The sequence below is a fragment of the Acanthopagrus latus genome, chromosome 11, assembly GCF_904848185.1.
Source record: "Acanthopagrus latus isolate v.2019 chromosome 11, fAcaLat1.1, whole genome shotgun sequence".
Classification (NCBI taxonomy): Eukaryota; Metazoa; Chordata; class Actinopteri; order Spariformes; family Sparidae; genus Acanthopagrus; species Acanthopagrus latus.
Genome location: NC_051049.1, coordinates 2,200,605 through 2,213,432, shown reverse-complemented (window position 1 = coordinate 2,213,432; position 12,828 = coordinate 2,200,605). Strand labels below are relative to the sequence as shown.

Genomic DNA, 12,828 nt, shown 5'->3' with positions numbered 1-12,828 from the left:
AAGTGGGCAGCATGTCGGATCTTAAGGGACAAACCATCGAGTGTTCTTCAGGCATTCTTGCGTTATCTGAATGAGAATACAAAATAGGTATATGAACAGGAGAGAGAGAGAACACTGTCTCCTCTACACAGAAGTTAAGACATTCAGTTATTTTCTAGATAATTAAGTCCTCAGAAGTATTTCTATGATGTCTACCTGCCACTTCGCTTGTCATTGAACAAATTTACCAGCTGTAACTCTTTGAGACCAAGTGACGAGTTTCAGCAAAGACCGTGTGAACGTAAAGGCTCACGGTACATCAAGGAGGAAAGCCTGTGAACTTCACAGTGGTTAATAATTTTGCTAGTCTGGGGTTTTAATTACAGCCCGTCTGACCGGTCAGACTGCTCGTGTTTCCCCCCCGTCAGTGATGTCACCATGGCCTGAGATCTCAGCACGCAGCAACAGAAACCACAGCTGGTTTCACGTTCCACTACGGAGGTCAGACAGTCTGAAGTGTTTGCAGCAGCTGAGGATGTCACCACATGACAGCCAGTGATACCGAATGAATGGCGTTAAAATAACTTGTTGTTTTTAGCCACGCTGTCGCTGCGGCTGTAGCGATGTCGATGTCCAGCGCGTTGATGAGTCTCCCACTTTGGTCCAGACTGATTTAAACCAACACATAGCTGGAGCTCTTTGCCGTACTGGTGACGGCGTTCACATCAGCCTCATTTCTACTTCGTGTTTACTTCCACTTAGCTCATGTTAGCATGGTAAAATGCTACATCATCTTAACACTGCCACAGTGAGCATGGACAGTCTACTCCAGGAACTGAACATGTTCCTGAACTGACGTGTGTGGAAGTGTTTTATCATCTCTTCACCTTATCGATGCCCACGTGTATCTGCAGGGATTTGGACAGGACGTCTGTCTTCTTCTTGGCCTCGTTGCTGAAGTCGTCGCAGACCCGCCGCAGCTCCACACATTTGGGTCGAATAGAGTCCACGGCGTAGTGGTTACTCTGGATCAGCTGGTCACCGTGCAGCGCGTGGAGCTGGGCCTTTTCTATTGTGGGCTGCAAGAGAATCAATGCAGAGTATATCAGTTGTTTGCACATTGACGGTCAGTGATTTTCTAACTGAAGCAGTGTTGTTTATGTGCGTGTTGACCGACCCGAGCCTTCTCCTCCAGTGCTTTCAGTTCCTTCAGCAGGTGTTCGACTCTGGCCACACAATCCCCGATATCTGATAGGCCGGTGAGACCGTCCATCAAACTGTCCAGAGACACTTTGACCTGCAGAACCATCGAGAGAACACAGGCTTTACAAACTTCCCAGCAGTTCATTAAGTGTGTTTTTTTTTCAAAGTGTGATTTTTTTCCCCAGCCTGGGTGTTTTTTGAAGCTGTGTGAAGAGCAGACAGAGGCAGAACATCCAAAGGTTTGAGTCCAGAGGCAGCCAGGCATACTGGGGAGACAGACAGATCTGCAGATATACCTCTCTGAAGTCCTGTTCAAAGTGTCGTAGCTGCAGGCACTGCTCCAGTTTCAGATGGTGTTTACACCAGAACTGTTCAAACGCATTCTCCGTCTCATCCAGCTGGGCGAGGAGCCTGAAACACACAACAGGAAGTTCACCACACACATCCTGGGAGTGAGTTTCTCAGGCTCACGTGGTCTTACTATAGAAGTGAGATGCAGGATAGGATACGTGAGGAGAAGTCTTACCTCTCCACCGTGGTTTGGTTCTCCATCTCGTCCGGGTTCAGCTTGTGGTTCTCTGACTTGGCTGCCTGCTCCTTGATGCAGCCTAACAAGGTGGTGCCCTGCTTCAGAGCCAGCTTCAGTTCGTCCTGGTTTGGAGACACAGAAGCATTGAAAATAACATTAAATGTGATATTGTAGAGTGTGTTGTACATGAAGGAACATATATGTACACTTTTGACACTAAAGCACATTTATTACCACTTCTGATGATTAAAAAACATTTACTTTAACTCTAGGCTGACTTTCACTTTTGCTAAAGTGATATTTTTATCAACATATCTTAACTTTTACTCAAACAACACTGACATCTGCTATATTTACAGTATGCAGGTTGTTTTCATGCTGTGCAACGTTCTCATGACAGCCAGAAGGCATCTCTTCAGTCGACTTGCTGTATTATATTCTTACTTCTGTGCACACAGACAGATTCAGTCCCTGGAGACTCGACAGGATGCTACTCATTATGATTTGAACCTAAACATGCTGAAGTCAAGATTCAAAAAGTCAAGGGACGTTGAGAAAAGTCTCCGCTTGATGCAAACGTCCTCTGATGTGCAGGAATAAAAACCCAGAGCAGCGAATAACTGACCACCAAATTGGCAGATTTTGATTCTCTTTGAGAAATTTAATCACTTTGTCCTCAATTCAACTGTGTGAAATGACTCAAAACAAAGTGGAAGAAATGCATCAGAGGCTCTGTAATGGTCTGTGACAGGATCATTTGACAGGCGGCCTGCAGGCCAAATGCCGCTTTTTATCAACCTCATTCGTTAGTCAGCACACGAGTCCCTCCATCAGGTATTCAGTTATTTCCGTTGCTGGAAATAACTGATTTATTTAATTTAATAGTTTGAGAGAGATTCAGACTGATTTAAAAAGGTGAATTGTTTTTTTTTTCCCTGTACTTCTGTATGTTTGATGGTTCTTTTCGAATTGTGAAAACTAATCAAGTTGAGAAAGAAAATAAAAAGTGTCACGATTCAGTTCTGAGCAAAAGTCTCGTGACATAATCTGACACGCTGCTGGGACTGAAATCAAACTCCAGATGTAAAATCTTTTTACGACGCAGGTTAAAAGCACAACAAGCTGTACCCATCTTCAGCAAACTGATCCTGTAGGTTATATGTGTACCGGTGTGTTGCGATATGTGATATTAATAACACTGTGAAAAACCCAACAAGGGAAAAGAGCTGTGTATCAGCAGGTTCAGACAGAAAATGTTAAACTGCATCGTCCCTCTTAAATACAATTCAAAGTTCAAGCTCATAATTTCCACTAGAGAGGCGTGGCTACTACCCATCATGCACCTGACCCCTTGTCATGCATGTTGCAGCGCCTCCTGCTGCTGGACTGGATGGGCTCTACTTCTTGTTAAAGGGCTCGTCTGCAGCTTTTTGAACTTTTTGAACTGTGAAAGACAGTTTAGCTCCTCTGTGCTGCAGGCTCGGTCGCACCAGCGTTTGCAAGTTTCTAAACAATCAGCAGGACGACCTTCTTCTCTTCATTCGACTCTGCTCAGTCACCTTGAGGTTGTCGTGTTTGTCGGTGTGTGCTGTGAGCAGGTCTTTGGTGCACTGGACGTCGTTGGGCAGCTCCGTCTCAGCCAGGTCGGTCCCAAACTTCTGCAACATCTGGGCTGTGGTTTTCACTGTCATGGCAAAGTTCTCTATGGCCTGAGGAGAAAAAAAACCCACGTGTGAGTCGGCAGCATCCTGAAAACACCTGCTACATTTTGGAAACGCTGGCGTTGATGTGATGTGTGCTGCTGACTCACGGTCCGGTGGTGTATCCACTGACTGTGACAGTACTCCAGGCTTCCTCCCAGCTCGCGGGTCAGCTGGCCTTTGTCCACATAGCCGTGCAGGTCCGACAGAGAGTTCAGCATCACGATCTGCAAAACACACTCAGCGGATCACGACGAGCTCTTCAGAGCACGACGTACATCGGACGGTACAGTTGTAACAACGATGGTTATGTGTCTTTCAGGGTTCAAGAGCAAGACACCGACACCTTTGAAATTCAAACTGCACTAAAAGTTTAACATCCTGTTCATTCATGCTGTCGATATCCTGAACTGGCCTGACTGAAATTAGATTTAACTTAACTCTCTAAAATACAGTCAGGTTGTGTTTGAGACGGCACCTGGATTTTGATTTACGTCTCCTGTTGCTCTGTTAAACTCTGGAGTTTAACTGGATCTGATCTTCTGTATATTTTATTGTGTATTTACACCGCAGTAGAAAACCTTGTAGAAAAAGGTTTGACTTGCGCACCAGCACAGCGGTTTCTGTGGTTGTGGATGTGCTGTGCTGCTTGTGGTTTGGCAACATCGCATTACTCACCAGAGTAAAGGAAATGCCTTCAGGAAAAGGTAAAGGAGTCTTGTGAGTTCACACAGGTTCATACATAATCATAAAACACTGAGCAAAGCCTGCGGAGTGCATCAGCAGTGGACCAAACTGCTGCTCTCGGTCAAGATACCACGCTGCTTCAGAAGTCGGCCGGTTCTGCAGAGCTGCATTCAAAATACAGCCTTTACTCCCAGCTTAGAAACAGGTTTGAAATAATAATAAATAAAAAAAACATTTGCAAAACATTTACTGTAATTCTGCACGTTCAACTGCCCCAATATGACATGTCATCTCTGTCAGGTAAAATGCAGGATGTCACTGTGCTGTCTATATAAATGCTCAGTGATGCACGTTCACTGTTCACAACAGAAGAAGGACACAGCATCACACTGATGCTGCTGCCACTCCTGCTTCAGGGCTGAGACTGTGAAGAACATCCTGTTCATTCAGTACAGCACAAAACACACACACACACACACACACACACACATCTTCTCTCATGAATGCAGACGATGGAGTTGATAAGGTCGGTGTTGAAGCATGCTTACCGGTACCTTCATTTTAAAGTCATCCTTGTGCAGTTTGATCCCGATATCTGCTATGGCCCTCTGGAAGAACCTGGACGGCCGCAGCACCAAGACCAGCTGCAGGTTTCCAGGAAACGCCCCCTAGACAGCACAGCAGCACGTCAGTCTCACAGCAAATCTCCTGACCATCACCCGTGTGTGTCTCGCTGTTATCAAACCATCAAATATCATATTATGACATCAGTCTGTTCTGAGCTTGTTAACAGACACGACCGGCTGAAATCCAAACACATCACGCAGCCTGCGAGCTGAGGCACTGAACTAACCGCTGAAGCTCATCACTGAATGCTATTTTAAAGGTGATTCATGTTTGAATCTGTGTGTCTGAAGACATTGTTGTGTTATCTGAGGATGACTGCATGCTTGTGAGTAGAGCGACGGGGCCTCAGACATCGTAAGATGGCAGAAATATCAGTGTTTCATCATCCTCTATCATCCTGAGCTAACATTAGATCTAATCTCTGTTTTCTGCTTTGGCTTTAATGGTTCTGAAAAACTATAAACTTTCTCCTCCTCACATGAGGGTCGAGGTTAGAAGGCAGGACAGTTTAGTTTTCCACAGACTGCCCTCTAGGGGACAAAATGATGTATTACAACACTGAGCTTTGGTACAGAGATCAACACTGAAGAGGAGAGAGAGTTCAGAACAGAAACTAAAGCACAAAACACTGTGTAGGTTAGGCTACTTGCACCCACGCATCACAGCATCTTCTGTAAATTATAATGTGGACGTGGACGTGGACGTGGACGTGGACGTGGTCGGCCCTGAGCTGCAGGTTCGAGGGTCATGAGGAGAGCAGTGCAGTGAAGATGCAGTGAAGACCAGAGGAGTCGGGCAGTCGACAGTCTTGTGTATTACTGCAGAAGTGTTTGGTGGTTTGTTTGGTTTCACCTGACATGATGCTGTTTTAGATATAAACATCTTCATGTATAGGTGCGTAGAATTTACGTTACGTTGATATGAGGTGTCTTTGAGAACTTACAGCGATCCTGGATAGCGAGGCCTTTACCGAGCTCCATTTGTCCTTCCGCCGGTCGATGATGATGACGAAGCCGATGCTTGCAGCATCCAGGCTGGAGACAGGAAGCAGAGAGGACACGTCACTCAGCAGCTGCTCTGTGCACGTGAGCATCTTTGCGAGCCATAATCAGATCTATAATCAGAGGTTTACTGCTCCTGGACACACAGCGCTGTGATCAATCCTGAGATATTAGCTTCTTCTGTCAAGCAGTAATGAGACGACCACTTCACTATAAATAGAAAACAAGTCATGGCGTCCTGAGCAGAGTGAGGCCTTCTGTTGTCTGTTGCTGTGTGTGTGTGTGTGTGTGTGTGTGTGTGTGTACCTGGGGATGCTGGTCAGGTAAGTGACGACGTTGAGGAAGTCGTCCTCGGGCACTTCACTGAAGCCTGAGTACTCTGGGAAGGTGATGATGGGGGCGCCATCTTTCCCTCGCCCTCCTGCGACACACAAACACACAACATTTAACACAAACCCACCTTGTCGTGTATCAGCTTTATACACATTTCACACAGCTTGAGTCTAGTCCATGGAAATGTTTCTGCACTTGCATTAAAAGTAGACGTCTGCTTTGTCCCAGTAGAGGACTGAGAGTTCCCGAAATGTTGAACTGGGTCCCAGAAAGTCAATAGATTCGCTCCTTTACCTCCAAAAACAACATCTGAGATTTTATCCTCCATGAACATAATGAACTGCCTTCCTGTTCAGCTGTAGTGAAACTAAACTCTTCATCCCTTTAATAACAAAACATAAAAACCAGGGAGGAGGAAGAGTTTAAGAGTTTAAACAACTTAGTCATGGAAAATCTCTTAAATCTCCCAAGACACAAATGTTCCAAGGTAACACCCATGAATAAAAGTCACAAGATGGCGACCTTGAGCTAAAAAAGCACCTCAGCTAACACGTCACTGAGCTAAGCTGTGTGTGAGTCTGGAAATAACAAAACACATGATGTGCAGAGGTGTGTCGTTTTGACGTAAAACGCTCCTCATCCGTCTGTTTCTGACTCACAAGTCTCACACATTTCATTTCCTCTGCTGTCTGTCACCGTCAGTCTCACCCGTCTTCTGTCGAGCGCATTAATCCAATTAACTTCCTGTGATGGAGGACACCTACACCTGACACCCTGCAGCAGCATGTGGTGTGTTGGACAGGCCTGGGAGGAAGCTGCTGCACTGACCTTTTCCTATCAAGGTGACCAGAGTACACTACAGGCTCCACGAGACCAGCAGAAGAGGGAGCGTCTGTTAATCTGAGGCAGGCTACTGTTAGACAAAATACTTCCATATCTGAACACATCAGTGTGACAAAAATCCCTCCTGTCTTGTGATCTGACGCCTCGATAATGTGCACACTGTTTAAAGACAGTTTTAGGTTCATGTTTGCAGAGGAGAGACTTCTATTCTCCAGGAGAATCCAGAATCATGTGCTCGGTCTCTGCTCACTGGTCTTTCAGGGATGAGTGAAGATGTGCTGATATTGTGTGTTCAGCTCAGTTCACTGCCCCCACGTGGACAAAGAAATAAATTCATGTGGGTTTAAGAAATCACTGCATGGCCTCTCTTCTTCTACTCTGCATCATCTGTGACCTACCAAGTCTTTGTCAAGATGTTGAGACTGTGATTTAGCTTGAAGTATCTGTGATGTATGACTAGTTATGTCATGTGTTTTATACACTTTCTGTAAAAAAAAACACATTGAAACGTTTAGTTCTTACTCGATCGTGGACGCTGGGAAAATAAATCTTATAAAGTGATGGTAGAGAAGAGAGAATCTTCTTCCCAATAAGCTCTAAGTAAAAAAATGTGCAGTTAATAACACAAAGGTAGTCCAACATACAGGATGTGAATGATTGTGGTTTTAAAAAGCTTTGTGTTTCACAGTGAGAGAGCCACCGAGGCTGGACAGGTAAATAAAAGAGCTCCAGCAGCAGATATGTGAAAATGTTGAATAAATAAAGACTATAATATCCATCCAGAGTGTTAACACACATCCTACTGAGAAGTCACACACACACACACACACACACACACAGACACGTGGTGAGAGCCATAAAACAGGCCTGTGTTAAACTTATGTAACTCTGAAGGTAGTAATGCTGAGAGAGGGATATTTTTTGGATTCAGTTGTTATTCGGGCTGTTGTGAAAGGACGGAGAGAAGGAATGAGAGGCATCCCCGCAGAACCACACAGGCTGCCGTGCCGCCGGTAACAACACATCTGGAAAAGTCTGAGGGCAGCAATGATCCTACGTAAACACTTTAAAAATAAAATGATGTGACTTTCCACCAGCTGGACGGCAGTGAGTAAGTCGACTGTGAAGAAGCTGAACTAACTGAAAGTCTTACAAACGTACCGGTCGTCTGTTTGACTGTGAAATCTAGCGGCCTTGTGTCTCCGTATGGGCGTGACAGCAGCTGTGGTGTCTGTGGTTGGACGCTGCTTTACTTCTCTCAGGAGGTAGTTGGTAACGGGAGGAATTTAGGATCACACAAAAATGCCCGTGGGCCCCCCGAGCTCTGGACCAAGCGTCAAAAATGTGGGTTAGATTCCCGACATTTTGGGAGATGTGCTCCCTCGCTGTCGTGCTGGGAGCTGATCGACCTCCAGCGAAACACGACGGTATGTGAGATTAAACCAGTCGTGTCCAACCGATCGTGATGCAAATCAATCACTCAGCTTATGGGCTCTCTGCAGATTTCCTCTCCAAGCATCTGTTTTAAACATTCATTTGTTTTCCTCTGTGACGAGTGTTGATGTCACCTCCCAACAGAAACTAGAAGCAGCAGCCTAGAAGTTTAGTGAGTTTAGTCTCCTGCGTGTCCATGTTATGTTCTGTGTTCATGTATGTTTGTCATAATTTCACACCAGAATCAGCAGCAGCCGGATTCAAATGCAGGTTTTCTTGGCAATAGTTATTTTGAAAGTGACAGGATGGACAAAATCGACCATTTAGAGAAAAGTAGTGGGAACATGAGAGTGTTCAATACGTGCGTGGCTCAACAGCAGCAGAACAGACTCAGCTGTCTGAAGTCTTCTGTCTGCAGAGAGGAGCGACAGGACTTTAATAGTTGTGTGTTTACTTGGTTGTTTTTGAGATAAATCCACAGAGGACTGAAAACTGAAATCTGGGCCTGCGGCTGCACAGATGCACGATGACCTTTCTTCTGTCTCTTCTGTGTTTTCCAACTTTCTTCTTGGCAGATTTGTCATAAAAAAAAACAATCTCAAGGAAAAAGGAGCAGACCAGTAAACATTAATTCACATGAAGTGTTTGGCCTTATTCAAATGTGCTTTTGATTTCTGGTTCGAGCTGATGCACAAGACAACACATGCTTCCAATAAAAAAAACAAAAAAACAGAAACACGCTGCAGATTATCAACAAAAAGATAAAAATGTGAAGTTTGTTTTTCTGGAAATTAGATTTTCAGAAGTTTAAAAACAAATGTCAATAAATTCCAGCACGCACGTCCAGGTTTGATGCAGCACACGATAGACAGGCTGCTTTTAAACGTTACCCTTACGTCTGTGGAACTCAACGTGGTTTCATTTAAAGCGTCATAAACTCTTTGTTGGAATCTCTGCGTGTGAGCAGCAGGACGATGGCGGCGGCGGCGGGTTACGTACCTGAGAGCAAGGCAAACTGGCGATGAAGCTGCTCTATGATGTCGACGGCCAGCAGGGGCCTGATCTCCTGCTGCATGATCTCATCTGTAAGGAGGGACACACACTGATCAGACACAGACTGACACAGCTGGGACATGAAAACATGCAAAGAATATAAATACAGCAGTCATGAAGACTAGAGGAAAGTCAGCTGGGCGATCGGTTCATGTCAAGCAGAACAGGACGAGATCTGATCTCTGATCAGTACAATAACAACTCATTTCTCATGATTTCATGTCTTTAAGATTCTCCACAAGTAGAAGCAGCTCTTATTCAGTTGATCACATCCTTTCAGAGTCATTATTAAAACAATAAAATAACTGTTTCATGGAGCGTTCACCACAAAACTAAACGGACCGAACACACAAACGTTGTATCTTCTCTTCCAACCTTACAAGGAGGGAGGATAAAACTGTCATGTTGTTCCTGCCAGAAGACAAGGTCGTTAAATTCAAAACATCTAGAATCTGCCCACAAGAAACTGTGGAAGACATGATAAAAGTCCATTAATTGCGACTTACATCATGATCACCTGCCAAAGAAAAGCCATTTGTCCATTTCCCTGGAAAAACCTGCGAGTGTGTCTAATACCTGGAACATTAGCCAAGCAAGCATAAGTCTCACTGTTAGATTTACTTTAGATTTCTCTGCTCAACTCCATTTTAGAGCTTCACCTTTGACCTGTGGATCAGCCTGAACAGAAGATGTTTTTTTTTTTTTTTTACATCATATGATTTATGTTATGTAAGTTCTGAGACTGCTGAGCTTCAGAGTCAAGTGATTGAAGAGCCGCTCTCCCTCATTTAGAAAATACTCTTTGTTCGTGTCCTGCCATCACATGGAGCTTCTTCTGTAACCATCCATTTCAGACTGACGCATATAAGAAACTAGAACAGAGTGTGTGTGTGTGTGTGTGTGTGTGTGTGTGTAACCATGTATTATTGCTCTGCTGCTCACGGTGATTATAGTTCCCCTGCAGTTTGAAGCTCGGAGCGCAGCGTGCGGCGAACAAACCCGCTCTTTGTCGTTCAGAATAAAGACATGCATTAACACCGACTGTACTTTAATACTCTCAAACATGCTTGTCTAGGTTGTGTGCTGGTGGGGGAGGAAGCAGACAGGAGGAGGAGGAGGAGGAGGAGGAGAGCAACAATAGCTGGTAGTGAGTCCGGACTTTAATGGAGGAGAAAAATCAATGTACCTCTGTTCGTATATGTGAGTCTGCTGACCGAGGATATTAACATACAGCTTCTTTTACAGCCTGATCACACGCCAATACAAACTCACCCAGCACAGCACATGTGTTCCATACTGAAACACAAAATACAACAGAAACAGAAACCCTGACTCTATGTTATTTTGTCTGAAAACATCTCAACTTTTATATATTTAGTCATCATCACCACCTTCCTTCCTCACTCTGAATGAAACCAAGCAACATGCAGCTGAAACCATTTATCCACCGACATTAGTGGGTCTACACAGGTTTCTTAAAAGACCTCATTGTCACTTTTATCGGATGTATGTCATGTTTCAAATGCACAGGAAACAGCCGTAACAACAGAGCTGTTGTGAAAAGAAGCGTCTGTAAAACGGTGGATAAATTCTTCTGAGCATCACAACCGGCAAGAAGCGAGTCTGACTGGAGCCATTCGGTCCGAAAACGTTTGGAAAGTCTAGAGGAGCCGCGCGATTAAATGATTTCATCCTCATTCAGGTTAGTTTTAAACATCTTCATGCAGAACACGTGGAAATCAATAAAGGAGATAAAACAGGGAAATCTGAAAAGGCTTCAGGTGGAACATGAAGTCAGACCAGTCAAGTCAAGCTTCATCCTATGATTCACAACAATGTGGGTGAAGACTGAAGAAGACCTCGCTGAATGTCTTAAATTAAAAAAAAACTAATAGCAGCAGAAGACTACTGTACAGAGGGACACAATAAATGAAAATAGTAAATACTACAGTTAGTTTTCAAGGGTGAATAAACACTGTGACCCTCAAAAAACAGCAGCAGGTCGGAGGATCGTGTTATGTAGCTGTCTAGGAACGTATCGGCAGGGTTACGCAACCAGAGCCAGCCGCCTCGACGAGGAGGATGTTCTGCATTGTTGGAACATCAGAGTAAGAAACGGAGCGGTGCAGACAGACGTGATGTACGACCACTTCAAGGAAACTTCACCTCTGGATCCAAGCTGTTTTTAGAAACTGAGCGGCCGTCTGAAGAGGCAGGAGGGCTAAAGTGCAGGAAGCACTCACATAAGCAGATGTCAGGTCGTGTTACAGAGTCAGAACACACTAATGGAACCTGTGGGCTTCTTGATTGAAGAGATTAGGTTTGGAGGGAGTGACATGGTGAGGTCGCTGTAGTTGTTGAGCACGGATACAATTTGCTGCGAGCTAGTCAGCTTGTCATTTGTTTTTGTTTTTTTGTTTTTTTATTCTATGTTGGGCGGCTTTACTCCTGTTCAGTCGGACCACAATTATGGTCGCAGGAGGAAAACTTCAAACCCTGGAGAGAGAAACTGTTGAAAGGCCAGGACATTCCTCAGTTTGACAAAGGGAGTAGATAAAAAAATAAAAAAAAAAACCTCTTAAGGATGAACAACGACTGCAGAAAGATAAGGAAAGGTATGCTGAAGCTGAACGTGAGATTCAGCACAGCATAGATAAATTAGAAAATGTTGTTTTGGGCGGGTCGCACAGAAGAGAACTCTAAGATTCATTTATTGAAAATATAACAGCAAATAAATCGTCTTCTTCTATGCGGCAGAATGAAGAAACAGTAGTAAACACGGGTTCTGCTGCAGGAGGCGTCTCGAGGCGCCGACAGCTGACTGAGCAGCAACATGTCAGGTGTCTAAACTCCATGTTCCCATGGCAACACACTGATGGTGCCAACACACACACACACACACACACACGAACACACCCCGTGCACACACACCTGAGTTGTCACCTTCACCCGACTGCTCTAAATATAAAAAGGATTAAGCAGCGTGCTTTCACACACCGTCACCGCCGCCGCTGCTGCCGGTGTTCACAGACAGATGGAGCTCAACGTTTGGGATTTAACCTAATCACAAACACAGCGTGATTTTGGCTGAGATCATCTTGGATTATAAACACAGTGGCACAAAGACAACATGCCATTTCATGCTTCTACTCAACTGTGTTAGCTATTTTACTGAGATAAAACAAAAAAAAAATCTTGTTTTTGTTATTTTGTTTGAGCTTTTTCAGCATTTTTTTCAGCATCTTCAAAAAGAAGTTACAGGCTACAGTGTCTGAATTTGTCCATTCCAGCTGTGAAATACACACAAATCCAACACAAACTTCAGCTTTGCTCTATCTGAGAGTAGAAAGTGATGTAAAAAAAAAAAGTGCAGTAACTATAAAATCCAACCAGAAACCAAGACGGACGGCAGTAAGTCTATTTACTGCACTCGGCCCGG

The 12,828-nt window shown here is 44.4% G+C and overlaps 1 protein-coding gene across 7 annotated transcripts in view; it reads right to left on the bottom strand.

The window, feature by feature from the left end:
• Window positions 1–12,828, bottom strand: part of mcf2l2 (MCF.2 cell line derived transforming sequence-like 2) — a 99,424-nt gene that overhangs the window by 63,472 nt on the left and 23,124 nt on the right. For 6 of the 7 annotated variants that reach the window (XM_037114318.1, XM_037114323.1, XM_037114322.1 and 3 more), the window contains exons 2-11: window positions 9,336–9,419; window positions 6,033–6,147; window positions 5,669–5,759; window positions 4,647–4,766; window positions 3,522–3,638; window positions 3,271–3,420; window positions 1,709–1,833; window positions 1,479–1,593; window positions 1,157–1,276; window positions 867–1,058 (exon numbers count right to left, since the gene is read on the bottom strand). In XM_037114318.1, coding sequence (XP_036970213.1) covers window positions 867–1,058; window positions 1,157–1,276; window positions 1,479–1,593; window positions 1,709–1,833; window positions 3,271–3,420; window positions 3,522–3,638; window positions 4,647–4,766; window positions 5,669–5,759; window positions 6,033–6,147; window positions 9,336–9,419 — 1,229 coding nt within the window. The remainder of the gene's footprint in view (window positions 1–866; window positions 1,059–1,156; window positions 1,277–1,478; window positions 1,594–1,708; window positions 1,834–3,270; window positions 3,421–3,521; window positions 3,639–4,646; window positions 4,767–5,668; window positions 5,760–6,032; window positions 6,148–9,335; window positions 9,420–12,828) is intronic. The other variant, XM_037114319.1, reaches the window with a different exon arrangement.